General features: G+C 43.8%; 1 protein-coding gene across 1 annotated transcript in view; it reads right to left on the reverse strand.

Annotated features, from left to right (window-relative positions):
- The window catches only part of LOC118256868 (neuronal acetylcholine receptor subunit alpha-7-like), a 58,803-nt gene that overhangs the window by 14,025 nt on the left and 21,699 nt on the right, over positions 1-23,079 (reverse strand). Inside the window, exons 3-8 of the mRNA XM_035564221.2 lie at positions 14,106-14,150; positions 12,822-12,931; positions 9,758-9,837; positions 7,380-7,547; positions 6,196-6,390; positions 4,795-4,881 (exon numbers count right to left, since the gene is read on the reverse strand). Coding sequence (XP_035420114.1) covers positions 4,795-4,881; positions 6,196-6,390; positions 7,380-7,547; positions 9,758-9,837; positions 12,822-12,931; positions 14,106-14,150 — 685 coding nt within the window. The remainder of the gene's footprint in view (positions 1-4,794; positions 4,882-6,195; positions 6,391-7,379; positions 7,548-9,757; positions 9,838-12,821; positions 12,932-14,105; positions 14,151-23,079) is intronic.

The raw sequence follows: 23,079 nt of genomic DNA on the forward strand, positions 1-23,079 counted from the left end.
CCAAACATGGATGCTCTCCTGGAGAAGGATGGGAGCAGATGTGCTGCTATTCAAGGAGAAACTAGCTTCTGATATGAATGCAGGCCCCCAGGAAGGCTGGGCGAGAGCAGGGACCAAATGTCATCATCCAGACTACCCAGATAGAACATTTGGCAGGGAAATAGACTGATCATTGTGGAAAAGAAAGTTCCTGTAAACATAACCCTGCAGTGCAGTGGAGCATCAGGATTCTGGTGTTGAAAAGTGCTGAGCAGCCTGCTGCTTATATCTAGGCCAAGCTTTGCTGCCTGCTCTTTGCAGAAAAGATGTTTGCTTGTTTTTAATGTGTATTAACACAGCATTTAGAGGGCTGTATAGAAATGGGCATCCATTGTGAGGGGAATTTGAACATGATGAAGAACAGCTCTGGGCAGCTTTATAAGCAGACAAAGAAAGGGCACACACACCAAGGAACCAGGGAGCAGCTTCGTGCAGAGGTAGGAAAAAGCAAATGTCTTGCCCTGCCTGTTTTCTTGTGTCTATTTAGGCTGAGTGGTGCTTTATTCACTGTAAATATAAGTTGAGGACACAATGGAAGTGGCCTCAGCTAAGAAGAACCAGACTATAATTTCCACATTTCCTTTCAAACAGACCAGACCTGAGAAGCCAGTTCATTCCCAGGTGTCGTATTAGAGCAGCATTCCTTTGTCTCCTCAACAGAGACACTCCAAACAGCAGCCATGAGAATTTCCAGCATTATTATCTACTATTATTTAAGTAGTTAAAGCTGAGGTCAGATGGTGGAGAAAAGTAAAATGTACAGCATGTTTGGGTTTAGTGTTTATACACTAGCAAAGGCCAGAAGTGTTCAGCCATGTCCAGGTAGCAGTGGGTGCATGGCTGTTTGAAAAATAAAAATAAAAAAATTCTAGGAATAAATTCAGATTTTCCAAAGCACGTGGGGTCATGTTTTCCCACAGCAACAGTGGCTTTTCTGCAGACTAGCAATGGATTTTTTCAGCTGTTGGTGACTTTGATAAGAGGATAGGTGTGCTCTTCATAGAGTCATTTAGGTTGGATAAGACCCTTAAGATTATCAAGTCCAATCATCAACCTAACACTGCCAAGTCCACTACTAAACCATGTCCCCAAGTGCCTTGTCCTCATATCTCTTAAACGTCTCCAGGGATGGTGACTCCACCACTTCACTGTGCAACCTTTTCCAATGCTTCAACAACCCTTCATGAAGAAATTCTTCCTGACATTCAAACTAAACGTCCCCTGGCACAACTTGGTGCTGTTTCTATCACTTGTCACCTGAGAAAGAGACCAACACCCACCTCGCTACAACCTCCTTTTGGGTAGTTGTAGGTATTGATGAGGTCTCCCAGATGGGGGAGATGAGTTAACACCCACAAGGCTGAACTATTTGGAGGAAGGGCTGACTGAGGCAGCATGCAATTCAGGCCAGAGCTATAGGCAGCCCTGGCCCTAGGCAAGCAGAGCCCATCAGGGGTCCAGAGGACAGCTCTGGGAGATGGCACAGGGGGCACAGGGCTGCACAGGGGCCAGCCATGTGCTGGGGCAGAGTGGGCATTGGGTGAGGAGCCAGGAGGCCCAGGGGGATCCTTCCCTTCAGCAACAGCCAGGCCTCATCTAGGTGGTCCTTTCTGGGGCCCTGGGCAGGGCGGATGATGGCAGACTTTCAGAGAATGATGCCTGAGTGGACCCCACCATGTGGATGGGTTGGTTTGATTTTAGGCTGTTACAGGGGAGCATCAGATGAGAGTAATCATGGGGTTGTTTTAGGCAACCCTCATCTGGATACCTAAAGTCAGTCTCCAGTGTCTTACAAAGTATTTGTGTGCTGGCATAATTATATTATAATGTTTCACAATGCAAAATTTGACTAATGAACGGATGAAAGAAACGGACTGCATTTGACCTACATGACAACTTTGAGATTCCAATATATTTAATATGCTCTAATTATTTAGGCATTAGGAAAAACTTGTAACAATATGTGCAGCCAATGAGGCATATTTAGTGTACTAGTTGTGAGAAGAGACTCCTTCATCATCTCCCTGTCTTTGTGATCTAAAAAGGATGAAAAGTTGTGAGAGGTCCTAATATAACATTTACCTGGAGAAACGGGCTGTTGCATAGTCAACCTCCTTCTCCACATGTAGATCTGATTTTTTTCGCCTTGAAGTTAGATAATGAGATGTCTGAGTAAATGTTCTTTTGTTATTTTTATGGTACAATTCATGTTAGACTTTAATTTTACAATGATGAAGTGCACCTTCTGTCAGCACTTAGATACAATGTCGAATGTTTTGTTTATTTCAACTGTCTGGAATGTGTACCTTAGTCATGATTTATATGCAAATATTGACCTTAGCTCACAGGAGAGGATAATTTAACAATTTCTGAGCTTTCCTTTGGTGTTCATACTTATTTCTTTTGCAATCCAGAACAGCTTTATTTTTGCCACCCTGTTATGAGGTCAGGACGCTATGCTTTACCCAGTTTATAGGAGAGAAACTGAGTCCTCATGAGATCAAGATAGAGTGATGATCCTATGAAAATAAAAGTAATAATACCTGTCTGGATCACTCAAATCAACTTCAGGATAGGAATGACTCAAATAGCCATGCAGTGGGTGTTGTTAGCTGGGTCTTGCAGAACAGCAGAGTCCCAGCCTCATTTTCTCCTTTTAAAAACCAGCTCCAAATTTAGCAAAAGGAGGACCAGGAGACAAGGGACTGCACTGCACAGGTCACTTAGTCCCAGTGAAAAAGACAACTACTGGTTGCTTTGCCTGTGCCCACAGGGTGACTGTCGTCAGCTTCTCCTTCAGCAGGTGCTGGTAGTAACTCAGGCTCTGCACCCAGGTACATGTGCATCCAACAGAAAGACAACAAAAATACACGTGTCTTCACTGATCACAACTTGCCACCCAGCCTTCTGCCTCTCCCATCCAATTTAGCCATCACAGCTCTGCTGGGTTTCTGCCTCCTCAGCCCAAGAGAGGTGGAGAGCCACCTGAATCTGCTGGCCTTCTGACCAGCTTCAAGGCATTCCCTTCTGCCTCTGCTTCTCTGAAGGCACAAGGGAGCTTCTCGCTGCTTCTCCTTCTCGTGCTGCCAGTGACGATGCAGCTGGCAGAGAAATGTGCAGCACACAGAGGTGACTTTCCCTTCTGGTAGTTTGTCACATGCAGCCTCAGAAACAAGATGCCACCAAGTCCACCTTTCTTACTTTTTCTGTTAAGGTTCATAATATCCACGTCTTTGTGTGCTAGCACCTTGATATGACAGTCCCATAACAAACAAGTCATCTCTCCTCCCACATCAATTTACCTCGTAGAATAAAAGTGAATCCCTCACCTGACTTGTTATTTGACACTCCAGAAAGAACAAATAAATAAAAAATGATTACAGCCCTCTGTCTTTCTTGTATGACCTTGGGCAAATCATTTAATCCTTCATAGTGTCTTCACTCCTTGTCTGCAAAAATGGGAAAATGTCATTCCTTCCAGCTGTTTCTTTATACTTCCCATCCATTGTGTGCTTTGTGTGCCTAACCTACTGATCTGGAGACTTCTGATACCACAACAGTGACAACGTGAGTAACAGACTACCATGTTAAATCCACATAAGATATTTTTCAGAAGTTTCCATGGCTATTTGCTAACTCATAATAAAAATATTTATCTAGTATAAGTTTCTATTTCTTGTATTGTCTTTGGAGTTATTTAACATTGTTCAATGCCAGAAAGAGAATTGCCTAGAAGGATCCTGGTTTGGATTTTAGAGGGCTATATCTAGCTTTAGAGATTTTAAGCCAGTTATGATTGTGGGCTTTTTGCTCTCAGTCTGTGCAGTCTCACAAGCATTTCCCCCAGAGGGTGATATCCTATCCATTTTGTGTCCGTGTTAACTTCTCTATGTGTAGGTTGAGTCTTGCTGTTCAGACAGTGGTGGGAATTTCTTGAGTCGTTTGTGCAAGCCTCACCACTCTGTTCTTACCTTCATTCCTCGGTAAGGACAAGCTCCCCTGCAACAGCATGGCAATTTAACTCACACTGGTTATTTCAAAAGAACAACTCATGATTGCACCTATGGGAGTTCTGTGTGTAGCTTGGTGGGGATGACCACAAAGAGAAACTGAGACTTCAGTGAGGTTTAAAGGCTCATGACACATCTTTGCAGACTCCCTGTAGATCTGCATATGGTGGAAGGCCTCTGTCCAATGCATTGTTCATTAAACTTTTTTCATATTTAAGCAAAAAGATGTGTTTAATTTACATCAGGTAGTACAATAAATTCCCAACAGTGCATAAAAGGATGGAGAGTAGGTGACGTGGAAGAGGAAAGGATTTTCTTCAGACAGCAGCACTGACATCTTCAAATGGGCCCAGCTTCATCCAGAGAGATGTCAGAGTAACTGTACCAGCAGACCCAATGAGCCCAGCACCAGGGCCAAGTAATATTCCTGTATCCCACCCACATCCATGTACTGGTGGTGCTGTCCTTTGTAGTCTGCCTACCCAAACCTCCACACCGTGTATTGATTCTTTGTCCCCTGAATCATTCCAATTACCAGCTTATACGATACTTCCAGAGCCCCTTTCTATCCCTCATGCAGGCTCTCTCTGCATCTACTCAGACAGCAAAACCCAGACAGGGATTTACTTCTGACGTTGCTGAAATGTAAAAGTGTGGTAAGACAAAGAGTCAAACCTCCAGCATGCATTGAAGAACTCTTGGAAAGCATTGTACTTTATGCACAGAGCAGAGAAAATCAACCTACCTATTAGTGGGACTGAGTCAGAAGTTGCAGGCATGATCTCGGCCACGAGCAGCATGAATACTGTCAGGGAAAGCAGAACAGTGATACCTGCAGGGAGTGAACATGTAGGGGAAAGATGAGGAACATGATCACTGCAGCTCCTCCTCTGATGTCTTTGCTGTTAAATATAACTTTGTCCTGATCTATGGGTAAGCCAAAACCATGACTTAGTGCTTGTCAGAGCAGGTGAGAACTTCTACCAAGTGAGAGCATCTTTGGATGCACCTTTATCTGCTCCCTTTCCACTTCTCAATTGCACCCAAACCTTTGCTCCTCTGAAAATAATGGATAAATCTTTGCAGGTCAGTAAAATGGAGCTTGCAGATCTCATGAAATACACTGTTCTTGCAAAACAGAACTCATACAAAACCCAGACAATTATTAAGGGCTAGGAGACACTTGAAGAGTTTCGGCTATTGCATGTTATATAACACCCTCCACAGAAATGCATGCCTGTTTCAAAAGGAGCTCTTTGTTATCTTGTTCTCTCTGGAAAGGCTGTTTGCAAAACCTAACTACCCTAAGCTGAGAAATTGCTTTTTATTTCGCATGTTTAATGTATGAACATTACATCCCATTTTTGTGACAATATTGTACTTTAGCTCAGATAATCCTTTTCCATGCCTGTTTTTCACAGGCAGCAGTCATATCCCTCACAGCCAGTGTTTTGCTTCTTGTAAGACTGGCTGCTCAGTAGAACCCTGATGGTTCTACCAACCAAGTGCATTTGCATAATTTAAAGGTTTCTATCCTGATTGCATCTGTGCACAATTGACTCTAAAGGTCTCAGTTGGGTCACTCTTACATATTTACTTTACTTTTATTTATTTTACATTTTATTTTCCCTGTCTTTTCTTGGAAGCGCCCCTCCTGTCTTTATTGGTACACATGACAGTAAATCTTGTTTAGCTATTCCTTGGCTGTTGCTACTTTGCATTGCTTGGGAACTCATGGTTTGGAGGTTTGGGAGCTGTACTTGGAAGGCAAAAATAAAGTGCCCAGCTGCTGCTGCTCATGACTCTTCACTCTCTGTATGTCAGCATGTTCTATCTGAAAGAGAGAGTTAATCGGCCGTGAAATCCAGTGAGACTTGCTAAGGAACAGGACGACAGGGAAGACAGAGTACTATCACTGCTGCCTCTGCCAGAGATGAGTTCTGCCTCATCCCAGGGTAAATGCAAGTAGAAGTACTTAGCACAGCGTGTGTGAATGCTGTACAGAAAGCTGTCACACAAGTTTCTGCAACCAAACAAGTGCTTCTGTTGTTCCTCCAGGGAAATCTTTATTTATCAAGCACCATGAGGCATTATTTGCCATTTTATGGGAATCCCTAATGAAGTAAATGAATTCTTGAGCACTTACCTAAAGAAATCTTCTCTCCTGAATCAGCTGGCAAGAGGAAAACAAGCAGAGCCAAGCCAGATATGAGGACACAGGGAATCAGTAGGTTCAAGCCGTAGTAGAGGGTGCGTCGGCGCATGGTGATGGTGTACGTCACATCTGGGTAGGGTTCTTTACAGCACTCATAGTACATCTCATTCCTTTTTCCTGGGACACCTACAGAAAGGGAGGTCAGAGCAGTGGGGAGAGGTGCAGGACTGCCCAGCATCCATCCCCTTGGAAGGGGCCAAGAACAGATGTCTTATGAGCCAGTGTGTGGCTCATAAGGGCCTCTCACTGGCACAAAAAGGTTCTCCAGAGACCCTCTAGTCTGTCCCCCAGCCACAAGCAGATCCAGCTTTCTGTGCAGAAAAATGTTTCTTATTTCATGTTTCTTATTTTATCGTTTCTCAGATGCCCTGGCTGGCAGAAATACTGTGATCAGTTGTTCTGGGTCAGTTTTTCCTTGGCTACATATCTGGATTAGAAGACAAAATGTCCTGCTTGCAAGTTCTCATTAAAGTGGTCTAAAACCTGTCCATTTCTACAGCATTACTTCTGATTTACCCCTACTTAAATGAGTTCAAAATATCTCAGTGAGATCAAGCTATGAATAACCAATTCTGGACATGGGTTCTTCTTTTAAAAATGCAGGTACCTTCTGAAGCACAGAAAAGGAGAGAGACATAGTGAGCTGCAGTTATTTGCAGATATTACTGACTGGAGAACACTTTCATGGTTTTCTGGGTGAGAGGGATTCTTTGCAAAAGCTCATTTCAGTTTTGCTGAAATAGTGTTTTTTGCACCAATCATTTTTTGGCTGATGTGTTAGAGTAGATGTGACAGTAGTGCTCAGTGTGTCTACATGAGGCACATCTAAGTATAGTACTGGCACACTGCTCAGATGCATCAGCACCAGTAGATTTTATCTATGCACTTAGATTTAGGCAATTGCTTCAGAACACAGTGTTTTCAGACACATTTCAAAGAATGCATTTGAAAAGTTGTTTCTGAACTTTTTTTTTTTTTAATGCTGTTGTTTTCATGGAAACTTTTAATATCTGCATTTCAAATGTCTCAACAGGATTGATCATTTCTATATATTTGGGTTTTGCCTTTGAAAATTAGACTACTGAAAAAAAAAAATTTTAGGCCAGACAATTTACCCACTAAATCCCACTCTCCATTTGAGATGTAGTTGGAAATATCAGCATCAAGCATCTGTAGGTCAATCAACCAGCCGCTGTGAGTCCAGGAGCCAAACTTCAAATCACACTTCTGCACATCGAAGGGGAACCAGCGGACATCAATGTAGCAGGTGCTCTTCAAGATGCCTGTGGATAGAAATCAACCAGAATCAATCGTGTGCAGGGTGCAGTTCACCTCCACCCTTATCTGTCCAGTTGATTGTGAGCACCTTTCTTCTGCAAAAGCCTGTGTGATGTAGTCGTGGGGTAACCAAACAACTAGCACAGGTGGAAGATGTTGGCATGTGTGGAATATCATCCCCTCCTGGGGCACCAAGGAAGAGCAGAGAAGATGACCTGTGCAGCCCGTGCCACCAGCAGCTGGTGGCAAAGCACAGATGTCATCCCTGCAAACCCTCACCCCTGCAGGCCTGTGGCTCTTCAGCCCTCACCTTACCTCCCCACCTCCCCTGGGCCAGCAGCCATCTCAGAGGTGCCGTGCGATGGAGAAGCAGCTCCTGCTTCATTAGAAAGTTATCTCCAATGCTGTGCCGAGGTGACCTGTTTGCAGTAATTGTTTCTGTGTGCTCCCTAAAACACCAGCTAACACGAATCCTACCTCTGATTCATCTAAACAGTCTGATGCTTTGCTGTAAGTACTCAGGCTGTGACTTTTCAAGATTAAAATCCCCAAAACAGAGTTACTGTGTTGCTGTTTCTGCCTGCTGTTGCAGAGGCTGAGGGCATTATGGCATAACTGTGTAGTATGTGCACGATTACTTATTTCCCTGCACAAACACTGATGCTCTGCAGAGGCTAGACTCCCTCCTTTTGCTCCGTCACCTTCTGGCAGGTCTGCCTCCCACTGCCACAGCCATTGTGGGGTTGGTTTCATGGGCGTTTTCTCCTGGCTTCTCCCGAATCTTGGCTCTGCTCTCTTCCTTCTCAACAGACAGCTGGCTCCTGCTTGTCCCCTCTCTCCACTCCTCCACCAAGCCATATGTAACAAAGCTTGTTTCTCTAATGGAGAGCAGTAGCGGGTACAGCCTGCTCTCAGTCATGGGAAATAAAACTTTCATGAAGCCTTGGAAACAACATCTTTTCCTCCTTTCCATGTTTTCCAGTCTCTTGATTAATCTAGCTGTTTCTGTGAGCACTTGTTGCATTAAGTAGGCTGATTATCAACATTTACCTTCTAAATTGGGTTGGGCAAAGCAGTTTAGCAGCAGTTAAATTCATTTAAGAAATTATTTCCTGTGCTTTGCATGAGACATTTCTATTACTCCTTATTCTCTCTTTTCAATTTCCTTGGAGTCTTAAGTAACCAATTCTTCACCACGGAGTTTGTAGCTCACCATAGATGTACTCTGCTTGTGTGGTATGTCTTCTCCTCTGTTAGGTGAAAAGAGACTGGCAGAGCACCAGATCTGCCCACACAGACACCTTTTCCATCACCTACTTGTGCAGACCATTGAGGAATGAAGAAGGCTCTGCTCTGGTGCATCCTGATTTAATTCCTATCATCTGTTTCTCCCTGGAGAGCAACCATTCCCATGGTCTGCCGCAGAAAAAAACATAAAGTTCATAAAGATTTTTGTTTGTTTGTTTGTTTTTTCATTTGCTTGTTTGTTTTGTTTTGTGTGTTTTTAAAGAGGTCTCAGAGGTAGGGATCAGTTGGGGATCAGCCACCAGGGAAGACCCATTTGTTTCCTGGTGTCCCCTGTGGATGCGCTGGCATCAACAGGCCAGCAGCTGTGGCACAAGGTTTGGACTTTTCTTGCCCACCAAAGGGAGTGACTGCGGAGCTAGCCTGTGTGTCTTCTGGCAGGTCCTGGCTGCTCAGCCCTCTGGGCACAGAATCAGCAATACAGACAGAAAGCGGGATGTGTTCTGGGTCTGGCTGGCCAGCACTGGCCTCAGTTCAACTTTTCACCTGAATCTGGAGGTTCAGCCTCACGAGATGGACTTGGCTGCAGAAGGACTGCTGCTTCTGGGTGCCTCCTCTGGTCACAGCTCTTCTCACTCTTAGGAAAGAGCTAGTTGGTTGACATGAGAAACTTCCCTCTGTGGTAATGTGACCTGTGGTGCGTATCACCTTGCTTTGAGCAATACCTCAGCTGGGCCTCTGAATGATCAAACTGTTCAGGAGAGAGACTTACTGATTTATGAAGTGGAAATATGCTACTAATAATGGACCTAAATTACTTCAGTGGGTCTGTCTAATAATTAAATTACACAGCTTGCAAAATTTCTGCAGACTGCTTCTAAACACTTTGAATTCGTTTATGAAGGAAAACTGCTTGTAGTTATTCGAAGCTACACATTCACTTAAAACAAACAAACACACTGCATCCTACCTGGAGGAATATATTGGCAGGATCCAGAGTAATTCACCAGCACATTTGTGTGAAATGTTGCATCAAATCTTTCATCCGCACTATAACACGATATAAAGAAAACAAAAGAAAAGAAAGAAAATGTAGGCTGATGTTTGAGTTAAGATGTAGCAACTTCCTACAGAAAAAATAATCTTTTGTGAGAATTCAGTGCACAGAATCAAGGTCTGGCTTACACCTAAGTTAAGAGCACACCCTTCATTAGTATCTTGCCTTCTGATAGACATTATTGGCCTGCTCCCAGACATGCTGGTGACTTTCTTAAAGTCCTCAGAGAATCAGAGAATCATATCATAGAATGGTTTGGGTTGGAAGGGACCTAAAAGATCATCCAGTTCCAACCCCCTGCCATGGGCAGGGACACCTCCCACCAGACCAGGTTGCTCAAAGCCCCATCCAGCCTGGCCTTGAACACTTCCAGGGATGGGGCATCCACAGCTTCTCTGGGCAACCTGTGCCAGTGCCTCACCACCCTCTGGATAAAGAATTTCCTCCTAACCTCTAATGTAAATCTCCCCTCTTTTAGTTTAAAACCATTCCCCGTTTTCCTATCATTATCTACCCAAGCAAAAAGATGCTCTCCATCTTTTTTAATAAATCCCCTTTGAGTAGTGAAAAGCTGCAATGAGGTCTCCCCAAAGACTTTTCTTCTTCAGCCTCAACACCGGATGTCACAGGGCAAAGGCAGAAGGGAAAGGAGCAGAAGTATCATAGTTTTTGACGTTTCTAAGTGGTTTTCAAAGACTGGACTGTAGGCAGGATGTTTTTGTTTTGTTTTGTTTTCTGGGGCTGCTGTCAGAATCAGGCAGCTCATGGTGTAAATCAAGTTATTTTTTACCTAGATATCTGTTATAAGAGAAAAGGTTTCCTGAGGCTATAATTCTGCAGTCTCTTAGGATACGTGGGGGCCAAAGGTTTGCTTCAGGCAATAGAAGAAGACACTGGAGAGAAGCTGTTTCAGATCTGGGGTTCATAGGACAGTACTGATTGAGACTGTAAGAGCAGAAACCATGCAAAAGGGACCAAGAAAAGAGAATTTATTTAAGATTCCAGAAGTTCTGAGAAAAAGAAGGGAATAGTGAATATCACTAAGAAAGGTATTGGGAATATCACATTCTATGATAGCGTGCTGAGCAAAGGCGAGCATTCTCCAAGGGAGCAGGCATGGGGACCTGCTCCAGGTTAAATACAGAAGGTTCCCCATGCTGGTGCTACAAACCCTTGCCTGTCATGGCTACATGCAGGTCTTTGTTGCATGACTCCACCATCTTACACACCCTGTCATACAACCAAACAAGTAAAATTCACATCCCCCGTTCCTCTTATGACCTGCTCTCTGTTCTGGTCTGAGGAGTCCTCAGGCAAGACATGCTGGAGGAGACTACATACAGGACACACAGACAGCCTACTCTGATGGGAAAAAGTAAATCACAGTGTCTGCTGCTTCAGGATCCTCTGCATCGGGGCTTGGAAATCAAGGCATGAGCATTGAAAACATGGGAGCAAGATCATATGCCTCAGGATAAGATTAATGAAACAGAACAAACCAATGGGGATGAAATTGAAAAGACCAAGGTGCAGGACAAGTGATGACATAAAAAAGGCTTTCATTAATAGAAGAAAACAAGGAAAAGTCAAACAGGACAAGTCAGACAGGATAGACCCACTGCTTGCTGTGGTACAGAGAGCTGCAGTGTCCTGTACCCTCTGCACTTCACTCTTCACAAATTGTGGCTCACCCCAATTAATTCTCACACAGTGCCAGGAGTCCAGGGCAGGAGAGGGGAGGAATAGGTTAAAGAAGTGTAGATAAGAGAGATTCCAGTTGGCAGCACTGATGAAATTTACTCTCAAGTACTGAAGGGACTGGCCGAAATACCCTCTGAAGCATTAACAATTATCTGTGAGAGCTCGGGGAGAACAGGGAAGGGCTCAGTGAATTAGAGAAGATCAAACAGAATTCTGACTTTTTTTTTTCTTTTTTTTTTGTAAAAAGGTGAAATTACAGACACATCAGCCTAACTTCAAAGATAATGAGGTGAAAACAGCTGGCACAGATTTGTCAAGGGCCAACTGGATCAAATCAATCTAATTTTCTTACTGACTAAATGAATAAGAGGAGGTAGGAGATATATCTGAACTTCAGAAAGCCTTTTCCATGTCATGCTCTTATAAATAAACTAGAGTGATATTGACCATACTGTATGCTTCATTTTTGGTGACTGAAAATGAGTAGAGAGACTGTAAGTAGTAAAGCTGGAGTAAAGAATTATACTTTTAAAATTTCCAGGTCACTCCAAGTCTCCTTCAGATATAGTGGGGACTTGGAATGGAAAATGGATCTTGGTAGACAGTGAAAAAGAACAGAATGAAATTCAACCCAGATAATTAGAAAATATTATGCATAAAACTGACAGAAAAAGACAGATCAGTAAAAATCTAGCCAGACAGCAAGACTGGAGAACAAAATTAGTCCAAAAGTAAGATGTTAGAGCAAAAATAAAATCTCTCCATCCTGGAAAGAATTAAAGAAAAGTGTCTAGAGAACTTTCACTCCAACCAAAACTGCAGAAGTACTGTCCAGAGTACTGGACTCTCATGGAAAAGAAAAAAAATAATCTAGAGTGTTAAGAGGAGACAAGGAGTGACAAAAAGGAATTTAGAAAATGTGGGTGATGGGTAATGTGCAAAGAAACACAGATTGTTCAGTTCAGGCAGGAAGACTGTGGCAGTGGTAATTTTCTAGCACAGGTGTGTTAATTATGAGGAGAGTATGGATTGTTTGCTCTGCACATTCACTGGGATAAGGGAAATAAGGCACCTGCAAAACAACAGCAAGATTTAAACTGGCTATTAGAAAAATCTGTTAGCTGTTGCTTGTTTTCTTTTTTCATTTTTTTTTTTTTTAAAGTCTAGGAGAAGTCCTGGATGGAAAAAGCCCTGAAATATCAGTGAAGCAATGTTGTTTTCCATCACCTAGTGCTCTAGTGTTAGGCTCTCACTGGATATTGCGCACCTTGCTTACCTGTTATACAGAAGAATGTCTGGTACCCAAATCTGGTCAGCTGGAAATCGTAAGTTCTGCACTCCTGGGTATTCGTACTGATCCCAAGACAAGTAAATATCAACCCAGTACTGTTGGAAAATACATACATTACATTATACAAGCTGTCAAAAGACTTTTAAGGTATCTGGAATATTTAGGGAACAGAATGGATGTTGTCAATAGCAATAGCAGTAGTATGATAGTATGATAATATGGCTAAAAGGGTGTTACGTGTGCTATAGCTGAAGACACACCCTCTGCAAAGGACAGGATACACATAGGCTGTGCCCTGACAGTCCTGTAGTCCCGTGGGTTGGTTTGTGTTAGTTTTTCCGATAGACTTAAACCCATTCTTTCTGCAAATAGCAGCAGGTAGCTGCAGAAGAAGCAGCCTGTTTAGTTGCACCCATTAACTTGACATAGTGTTCAGCTGCTTAAGTCAAATCAGAATTAGCTCAATCATTCAAGTCTCCCGCAGGCTTTCCTCTGCAGAGCTGCATCTTTGCCGAGCACAAACCATTAAGGAGACTGGTTTATGATCCATAAGAATAGATCATATCTCTCACCATATGCCACCAGCAGCAGACTTGGTGGGAAGCTCTCTCCACCGCAGCCCTAAGTGAAGATCAGTTTTGCTTATCCTGCATGGCCAGCACTGGTCACTGCTCAGCTGGAGAGGTTTGCAGGAAAGGGAGGAGGTGCATTTAGGGATGAGGTTGTTCAATCGGGAGGGAAGGCAGTGCTCCTAGGAAGCTGTCCCACCAATGAGCCTGGGCACTGCTGACAGCAGTGCAGCACAGGACTGCACGTGGTCCTCTGCATTTGGGAGTGCGTGCTGGGGGGTTCTTGTACAAGCCATGAGAGCAGGGCACCCAGGTCTTACTGTGCCTTACTTCACCACAGGTCCTCATCTCTGCCCTTGGAGGGGCCCTGAGCCCCTTAAAGAGTCTCTCCTTCACTTGTGGTGGGAGTCTAGCTTTGGGCGCTCCATTGCAAGACCCCTATGCCCAGTGGTCTAACTATATAGGTTGGTATTACCTCCTGAAGCCAACAGGTCTGCCCAATAGATTAACTCAGTCTCCTTCGCTTTGTTTCAAATGCTAAAAGGAACATCAGAAAAATTTCAGAGGACTCAGAACATGCACTAATTTCACACTGCAGACAAATTAAAAGGCAGCAATCTTGCTTTCCAGGTAAGAAAATGCATCCAGTAGTTTGCTATTAGGAAGGGGGGGTTGTTCTTTATTGACCCAGGTTACTCACCATCTGCAGCCAAGCGTTTGTGATCAACACCTGGTTCTTCTCATCCTTTGAATGAAAGGGGAAAGGGAAAGGGAGGAGAAAAACAGATGAGCCACAAATTACAGATAAATTACAAGTGGAAGAGTTCTTGTTCTGTTTCTTTGAAAACCCATGCTCTTGGGGTAAACAAGCACAAATGGTATGGAGTAGACTGTGAGCTCAGCACAGAACCACCCAGCTGCTTTGCATGGCTCAGACAATAATGGCTCTTTCTACCCTTTAAAACTACAGACCTCCTGAATTTATCATAACAAATCACTATCAAAAGTGAAAATAATAGACAACAGCTGTTATTTTGCTGGAGACAATTGAAGAGCTTACCAAATGCACAAGCTTTTCCTTTTGGCTAGCTGGGCAGAACAAGTTATTTCTAATACCATGAAGCATGTGGTAATTGGAGCAGGTTTATGTCTTCTCTGCTGCCACTGCAAAACCGTAGTGAAACGGCACTGGAAGCACTCTTCTTTTGGAGTCTGCAGAACCCCAGATCCACGTCCATGCTTTGCATAGCTTCAGATACTGCCACAGGTGTGCCCTGCACTTATGGGGAGCTAAGGCTGGGTACTCAGTGGTGCTGGCTCACTGTATGCACAGTCCTGTCCAGCTTGAACTGAGGTGGATCCTTAGGCTTGGGTTTGATGCTGTGCCTGGGGGCAGGTCTGACCAACATAGCCACTTTCCAAGTAAATTACGTTCTTGGCCAAAAGGCATGCCAGAAGCCAGCACTTGTCCTCTCTGCTTCAGCTCAGATCTCTTGGAAGGAACAGCCATGGCCTGGCCAATGTGACTCACTTTTCCGCAGCAAAGTGGGAATGCTTTCAACCTGTCACACCCCATACTGCATTGACTTGCCTACCCTTCCTACAGGTAAGTTAATATAAAGTACAACTTGGGCTCCTGAGACACGACTCTTCTTTAATTAGAGACAGTTTTTATGATTGATTGTGTTTTCTCCTATTCTTCCATAGCCAAAGAGAAACATCAGACAGAACTCATGCAGAGACTAGAGCGATTAGCGATATTACAAGGAAGATGTGGAGATCTCTGAAGGAGAGCTAGATGTTTTATCATCAGACAAAGCTGCTGTGAAACTCTGCAGAAAACCCTGTGACTTCACTGCAGTGATCAAACCTCAGGGCCCAGCAGAGCAGCAAATACTCATGGACAGTATGCAGTAAGAGCAGACAGACAGAGAACTTCACCAAGATGCAAGATGATGTGTTGTCCTAGCAAATTTCTGAGGAGAAACACCCATTAGTCCTGGCTGTCACCTAATCAAGTTACTTCCCAGGCTCATGGTGACAACCATGTGGTGCCAGTGCTCTGGACTCCTGAGCTACCAATTCATGTGTCTGTGTGTGTGTGCACGCCCTACGAAGCATCTGTGCTTCTGTAGTGTTTGGAGAGGGACACACTGCAATTGCAGACTGCTCCAGCAGGCATTAAAACCCTACAGAGCATTCCCTGATCATGTTCTTAATGTTGAAGATAAGTGAGCGTGTGTCTGTCATAGTTCTCCATGCAAAATTGTCTGTCACACCACTGCCTCTCCTGCTCCCCTCAAGTCCATGCCACTTGTACTTCTCATTGGCAGTCAGCATCCAAAAATGCTTGGTCTCCAAAATTACAAGGTAAACCACTGTTCTGAAGTAGCCTGGGCTTTTTGGTTAGCCCTGATCCATAATTACACTTACTGGTTAACATAGGTAGTGAAAACAGAACTGCCTTAATCACTTTGGAAAAAATACCAGTCTGCTCATTTTACCTCATGGGGAAAGGGAGGAAAGTACCTTACACTTTTTGTTGGCTACCCGAAAGCCACAGGGGGATGCAGTAAAGGGTAGTGTGGATCTGGAAGGCCTGTAAGTTTCTCCATGTGGAGATGTCTCTGCTCAGAAGCCTTTAACTCTTGACAAGCAAACTTCCTTTCACTTGACCTAGTAAGTTTATTCTCAATAAACTCCATGATTGCAAAGAAAAACACCTAGGGCAGACCTCTGTACTTCACAGAACTGCCTGTGGCGCTTAGCTGCTCACCCTTTATGAGGTCCTTATTCAGAGTGAGGTGCTAATGACCTTGGCAATCAGCTTTGTCTTCAAGCAATTCATCAGCCACCGCACAGCATGTGGATATTTCATGTAGCATTAAACACATTACCGTGGGTACAATTTGCCTCCTTGTCACAAGGCCACAGTGTTCAATGTGTTTGTTCTGCTTCTCAGTTTTGTTTTGCAGTCAAAGTTGAACTTTTCTATTAGAGTTGTCACACATTCATCTGGAGCGTAAGCACGCCCTGCATGGTCTTCCTGCCTTGCTTTTTGATAACCACAGTCAGAGAGAGCACAAAGTCTCTGGTTAAGAGCTTTGGGCTGCTTATGACTCGTTCAGCCTTGGGGGAAAAAATGTCACTTCGCGCTCTTTTCATGGCCATTCAGAGTCTGTCTATTCTCATCCTTGCCTCCAGGCTGCTAAGCTTTCAAAGGCTTTATAGACAGCAAATGCTATTTCCGTATTTAGCACTGATCAAAAGAAGCAACCTGATGGGTCCTTCTTATCACAGGATGGAACAGAAAGTTTTCTAAACAAGGATCTGAGTTTGGAAACAAAAAAAAAAAGAAAAAAAAAAAGCCTGTTCTGGGGGAGCAGAGGAGGACAATCGCCTCCCTCCACCTGCTGGCCACCCCTCTGTTGATGCAGCCCAGGACGCAGTTGGCCTTCTGGGCTGCAAGCACACACTGCTGGCTCAGGTTGAGATTTTCATCCACCAGCACCCCCCCCCCCCCCCCAGTCCTTCTCTGCAGGGATGCTCTCACTGAGCTCTTCTGCCTGCCTGTCCTCATGTCTGGGATTGCCCTGACCCAGGTGCAGCACCTTGCACTTCGACTTGTTGAACCTCATTAGGTTCACATGGGCCCACTTCTCCAGCCTGTCCAGGTCCCTTTGGATGGCATCCCTCAGAAGACCCCTCCTCAGAAGGACCCCGAGGAGCCAGGCCTTCCAAGAATGCATCCTGAGGCTGCCCAGGAGGTGAGGGCTGTGGAAGTCTGGAAGTCTGAATCTATCATACCATGTTAGTGCAAGGGGCTTTTAAGTCCTGAGATGTTTATGGAGCTTTCCATCTTTGCAAGTTTGTTGTTTTACTGGGCTGTGCAGCTTTGTAACCTGTAAGGAAATAGTTTGGCCTTTGGAGTGGGCTGGTTGCCTGGCCTTTCCAGAGCCCAGGAGGGATCAGGAACTGTGGACTGAAGTCATCGCTGAGATACCTGGGCATGGGAGGGACCATATTTGTCTGCTACAAAGGTACTTACAGGTAACCAAGAGTATGTATGCCTTACCTAGTCCCAGGAGGTCAATGGCAGGCACTGTTTTGCCTAGATGAAAGACAATTCTCCCACTTGGGAAGCACTGGAAACAGTTTCCTCATTGCATGTTGTGAATTTGTGCAGAGGGATCAGTTGTGAAGGTGCCTTTCCTTCAGGAGAAAGCTTGAATAACCCAGCCCTTTGCTTTGCCTGTGCATGGTCTATACCTTGCTTGGCACTGTCAGCCCTGGGGATGACCTTCCCTCTGCTTTTCACTCTCAGCTCTCCCTATAGCAAAGCAACCAAAGCAGCCCAGCCAAGATCCCAGGTGAGACTGGAGAAGACAAGCACCCAGAGATGCTTTTTCAGCACTCCTCAGGTTGTTCCCCTGGGCTGCAAATGTTCAGCTCAAACAAATCAGTTTGCTTCTGGTTATTTAAAAATGCTGGGAAAGCTATTTCTGTGGTCAGTAGCCAGTACAACGGTTGCCCTCTAAATCCTTTATTTCTTTATCTGGGTCACATTCTCCCCTTTCTATCTTCAGACTCACCCCAGTTAATCCTCTCTCTTGGACATCTGATTATTCTTTTAGCCTTTGACCCATTGATGTTTCCTCCAGTTCACGTGCTAGGACATGTGTGAGTTTTATTTTTATTTATTTATTTTTCCCTGCTGCCAACTCAAAGCTCACAATATGCGTAGGTCTGCCTTTCTTTTGCACCAGTGCCTATCAGTAGACTCTCCCTTGCCAGGCCAACATCCAGGCAAACTATGCCTGCCTTCAACTACATAATTATATGGGTCATTACACATGGATGGAAAAATCCAAAGGCCTTCCTGGTTTAGTAGCCACATCCTATGGTGATGTGTCACCTCTGTAACGAGGCATTTACTAACAGGTGACTGACTGACCTCATTAATCTTTGCACTTTTGCAGAGGGAGTTAATTCTGCCATTGAATTATCACAAGATACTGAGCAGAAAAGTCCTAAATTGCACAGGTAACTCTTAGCAGTGACCAAAGGCCATATGGGGCTACTTTGGTTAATTTCTTTTCTTTTTTCTTTAATGCTGCTTTTGTGTCTGAATATGTAGGAGGGTAATGGTCAAGAGAGAACACCATTGACCTTGAGACTCAGCTTTGTTAGCAGAGGCATCATTCTCCACACTGGATTTTGATCAAGAGAATCAAAAGGAAACAGTAAAGCTTTCAAATGCTCTTAGGCTCTCTCTCTGTCTGCAGCAGGCAGTCCTTTCCACTGCCGAAAAACGCTACTACCCACTACCTTGGGATGATTAAGTAAAAGAGCTTTAATGCATTGTATGAATGAAGCCCCACAAAACCAGACGGCTTGGGGAAAGCCTGGGTTGCCCTGGTAACAGTCATTAAGCATAGCTGGAGAGCCTTTATACTTTTTTTCAGTGTTTGTTAACTATAAGTACTCGTACATCTACAATTTGCCTTCTGAAAGAGCATTTAAAACGTTGGAATGAACGTTGCCATAGTAACATCAAAATTGAGGAGATAACTGATGTTTAAGTACTTCATCTCCGTACTTTCAAGAAGGCACTTTCAAGAGGAAATGGGAATGGGGTGATATCCTGGGGTCAAGAGGAAGGGATGATGAGGGACACAAATATACACTGGAACAACAAAGATGAACAAACATCTACTGATGTCTGCTGAGCATTTCTGTGCACATCAAGATGGAGACATGGTGAAGTTTGTCAAGCCAAAGATATAGTTAAGAGCTCATAGCTGAATATCCACTCCCTCATGCTTTTCTCATTTTACCACCTTGGGCCTTTACTCCTATGTACAGTTAAAGGTGTTTTCTTTAACACCCATGGGATGCAGACTTAGTCTCACACCTTTCATAGTGCATGGCATTCAACGACAGACTGTGGCTGTAGGTGCCTCGCTGGTGAATATCTTTAATTTTTTGCTACAATGCAGCCACTCACCAGTGCCTGAAGACTTGGACTTCTGGGAAGAGTCCCATATTAGAGACTCCAGAGCTGGTTTGATGGCTATTTGGCCTCAAGCCCTTCAGCAGAGACCTGCACATTCAAGGTACTCCATCCCCACACTGTGGCAGGGTGCTGGGAAGAGTGAGGGTTCCTGCTTTGTCCTGCCACTTCACAGACATTTCCCTGGGAAGCCCCAGGAGCTGGGACAACAGGCCTCACGTGGCTTTCCAGCACAGGGCTGCTCTCTCATGACTGCTTGGATGAACTGACATGCCTGCCCAGTTCCTGAGGGAAAGGATGTTATGTCATAGCCTAAAATCAGCCAGCCCTCCGCTGAAATACCAAGCCATCCACACGCAGCATGTAGGTGGTTTGTGTAATCTCCAGGGTGGGTTCCTCATCCTGAAATAGCCCTCTGTGTGTTTTGTGCACAGTTGGCAGGTGTTCTGATAATCAGGACTTGACAAAAATAATGTTATTCCAGCGTATTCGTTATTCATTGCCTTTGTCAGAATTTGAAATCACAGGAAAAGCGGTGGGAGGGGGGCAGAGAAAGGTCACAAACAGGCCAGCCCTGAGAACTCACCAAAGTCTCACTCCCAGGACACCTGCAAGGGTGCCTTTGCATTTCCTCCTCTATCTACATGCTGTCGTGACAGGACATAAGTCTGTTCTGAAACACAAGCAAGCACTTAAAGCCTTTTGTGAGGGATGGGAAATGGGGGAAGAGGATTTCACTTAAGAACTGAAGTGACTCTCAGGAGTTACACTCAAGGATACAGCACTAAGATACTAACCTTCCAAACACCAACAAACTAAGAAATGGACAGGGACACGCTGACAGCTTTGGTTTAAATGCTTTATTGCAACTTGTGGATTTAGAAACGTGACCATTTGCAGTACCCCTGTCCTGTGCTAGTTTCCACAGCCCCTGGGCAATGGTGAGGCATGGCCAGAAGTCTGATTTGTGAGGACTCTGCTGCCTTTACCGGAGGAAAGTGTCATGCATTTCAAGCAGTTGAGTGCTTCTCCAAAGGACAAGTTTCTTTCCCTGCCACTGCTACCAGGCTCCTGAGTGATAATCAGGCAAATCTCACCTTAAATAATTTTTGCTCCTTTGCACCTTGTCGAGCTGAAGTAACAAGTGATAGGGACTCCTAAAAATCCTAGATGACTCAAATAAGATTAAGGAGTATCCATGGGTTCAAAATCTAAATTCCCCTGTCCTCAAATGGGATAGTACAGGCCTTTTTGCTACACATGCAGAAGACTGGGTAGTTATTGTGAAATGCCCAATCTGGATCAACATCACAGGAAAAATAAAAATAAAAATAAAATAAAATAAAATAAAATAAAATAAAATAAAATAAAAGGAAAATCAGTGTATTTCTTGTTAAAACCACAGCCACCAAGCACAGCTTGGAGACCCATGCCAAATAACAGAGAGCAAACAAGCTGTTGGATTGCTTCTTACTAGGTGAACCCCATCCACTCCTTACCCTGAGCCATGCAGAAGTCAATGAAGAAAAGCTTTAGGTTAGGAGGCGGGTAATTAAGACTTCATGACAATGGTTAATGCAAGTGTGTGGGCAAAGATGTATCAGACAGGAAGCCATAATTCCCATGGTGCCTGACTTCATTGTGCTAGCAAACTCAAGCGTTGCGTGTTTAATTGGCTTAGTAAGACTGACATTTTGATAATGCCTGACACTTATAAGGAAGCCAAAATACTAATTCATGACTCAGTTAGCCCTGCCATTCCCACTGTTGAAGCTTCAACCATGCTAATGAAGAGGCCAATTTATTTAATTTTTCTTCCCAGAGTTCAAAATTGGTCACAGTAAGTGAGCTTTATGACCAGGAGAGAGTTGTTGGGATTTAACTTTAATGAATCTATTGGTCTATCAACCTTTCCATAATTTTCTGCTTGGAATTTTAATGACTACTTTTCATGATCACTAATTACTGATTTTCAGCTTTTATAATGATGTCCACTCTGATTTCCTTCTCAGTTACACAGTTTTGAATCAGTCTTACTGCACTGGTCTCCATGAATTTGCTCTTGCAAGATGAGAATGCAGCTTTTGGTGGAGAAAAATCTTTCTAGAAGGAGATGGGTTTTTGGAGAGTAGGACTGTACAAGGAGAAATGGAGCAGATATAGCTCACAAAGACTATGTAGGAAGCCCAAAGATAAATAATAAATGCAAAGGCTTGAATAGGGAACAATAACAAAAATAAAAATAAAAATATTTAAATGCAGAAGAACTGAAAGGCTGAAAGAGTTTTTCTTCCTACCTTTTTTCAATGTTTTGTAAATAAATAAAATACAAAATATCTGCTTAATAAATATTTCCTTATGGTATCTCTTTCTTTTATATACTCGGTGTTTCAATCTTGAGTAGTCAAGCTTACACTTTTCAAGTTATCTATTCTGAAAAGATTTGTACAGGATGTACTATCAGGATTACGGTTTAATCTAGTGAATACTGATGCTATATTGGGAATAATATGTGAATGGGTGCTTATATGTTTGACGTATTTATATTTATTTCATTGAATCATTTGTGAATTGACCTGAGTTTGCTGTGCAGATATGTGGACACATGGCAGTGCCAGGAGGTAGGGTGGGAGGGAATGACTTAGCCACTATAAAGTAAATTTAGGAATGGAGAGGAGAATTAGAGCTAGAAAGATAATATTTGAATTTTCTGATTGTTTGGTTCACTTGCAGAACCAGTGTGCCGGGCTGCCACCCTGCTCAGCACTGCTGGCAGGACCAGCACCACCACCAGCAACACCAGCAACACCAGTACCACCAGCAGCTCTTGTCCTCAGCCAACTTTGGAAAAGGGGAAAACAGCACCTTCGCCGCGTTAATGTTTTCAGGAGGGAATAAACACATTTTCAGATTAGAAAGCAGAGCTTCTTTCATAAATCATCCGAGTTTACAGCTTATGAAACACAAGCACTTAAAAACAAGGGGATGACTGCTAAAGACGTTCAGATCTGACAGAGGGTTTGCAAGTACACTGCCACTAGGAGGTCTGCGTCAGATGGCAGGTGCCACACAGCTGGCCTTCATCACCTTCCTCCTGCCTTTTTACCTTCACCTTGTGGCACAGTCTACTTACAGGCAGCCTTGCACTTCAGCAATTTTCAGGTGAATGGAGCAAGCATCAGCAAAGAGTTCATCCTATACCAGCTCTTGGGGGCAGAATTTGAGGGTCCTGCTAACTGAAGAACAGATCACCAAGGAACTGAGCCAGCAGTTGAGGACATCCTTCCTATAAAAGCTGCCTGCAAGGCAAAATTGTTATCCCACCGAGCACTTCCTTAAAAAAAATAAAAAAATAAAAAAATAAAGACTTTTCGGGGCTGCAATCAGATTTAGAGGGAAAACAACGTGAACTAAAGCTTGAATCTGGAAGTCTGATAAGTTTCTGATAGATAAAGCTAAAACTGCTGTGTTGCCAAGCTAGCACACTGCTTATAGCAGTAATAAATGCATCTGAGTACTCAGGGAAAACATGCACATATTTTCACCATAATTTCCCTGCCCAGCAACGCACTATATGCACAGTTCCAGTTTTCAGGATACAAACTGCATATTGGCTCTTTACTGCCCCATTAAACTCTTCTGTGAACTTGTCTTGCTACTT

Source organism: Cygnus atratus, chromosome Z (genome assembly GCF_013377495.2).
Source record: "Cygnus atratus isolate AKBS03 ecotype Queensland, Australia chromosome Z, CAtr_DNAZoo_HiC_assembly, whole genome shotgun sequence".
NCBI classification, from domain to species: domain Eukaryota; kingdom Metazoa; phylum Chordata; class Aves; order Anseriformes; family Anatidae; genus Cygnus; species Cygnus atratus.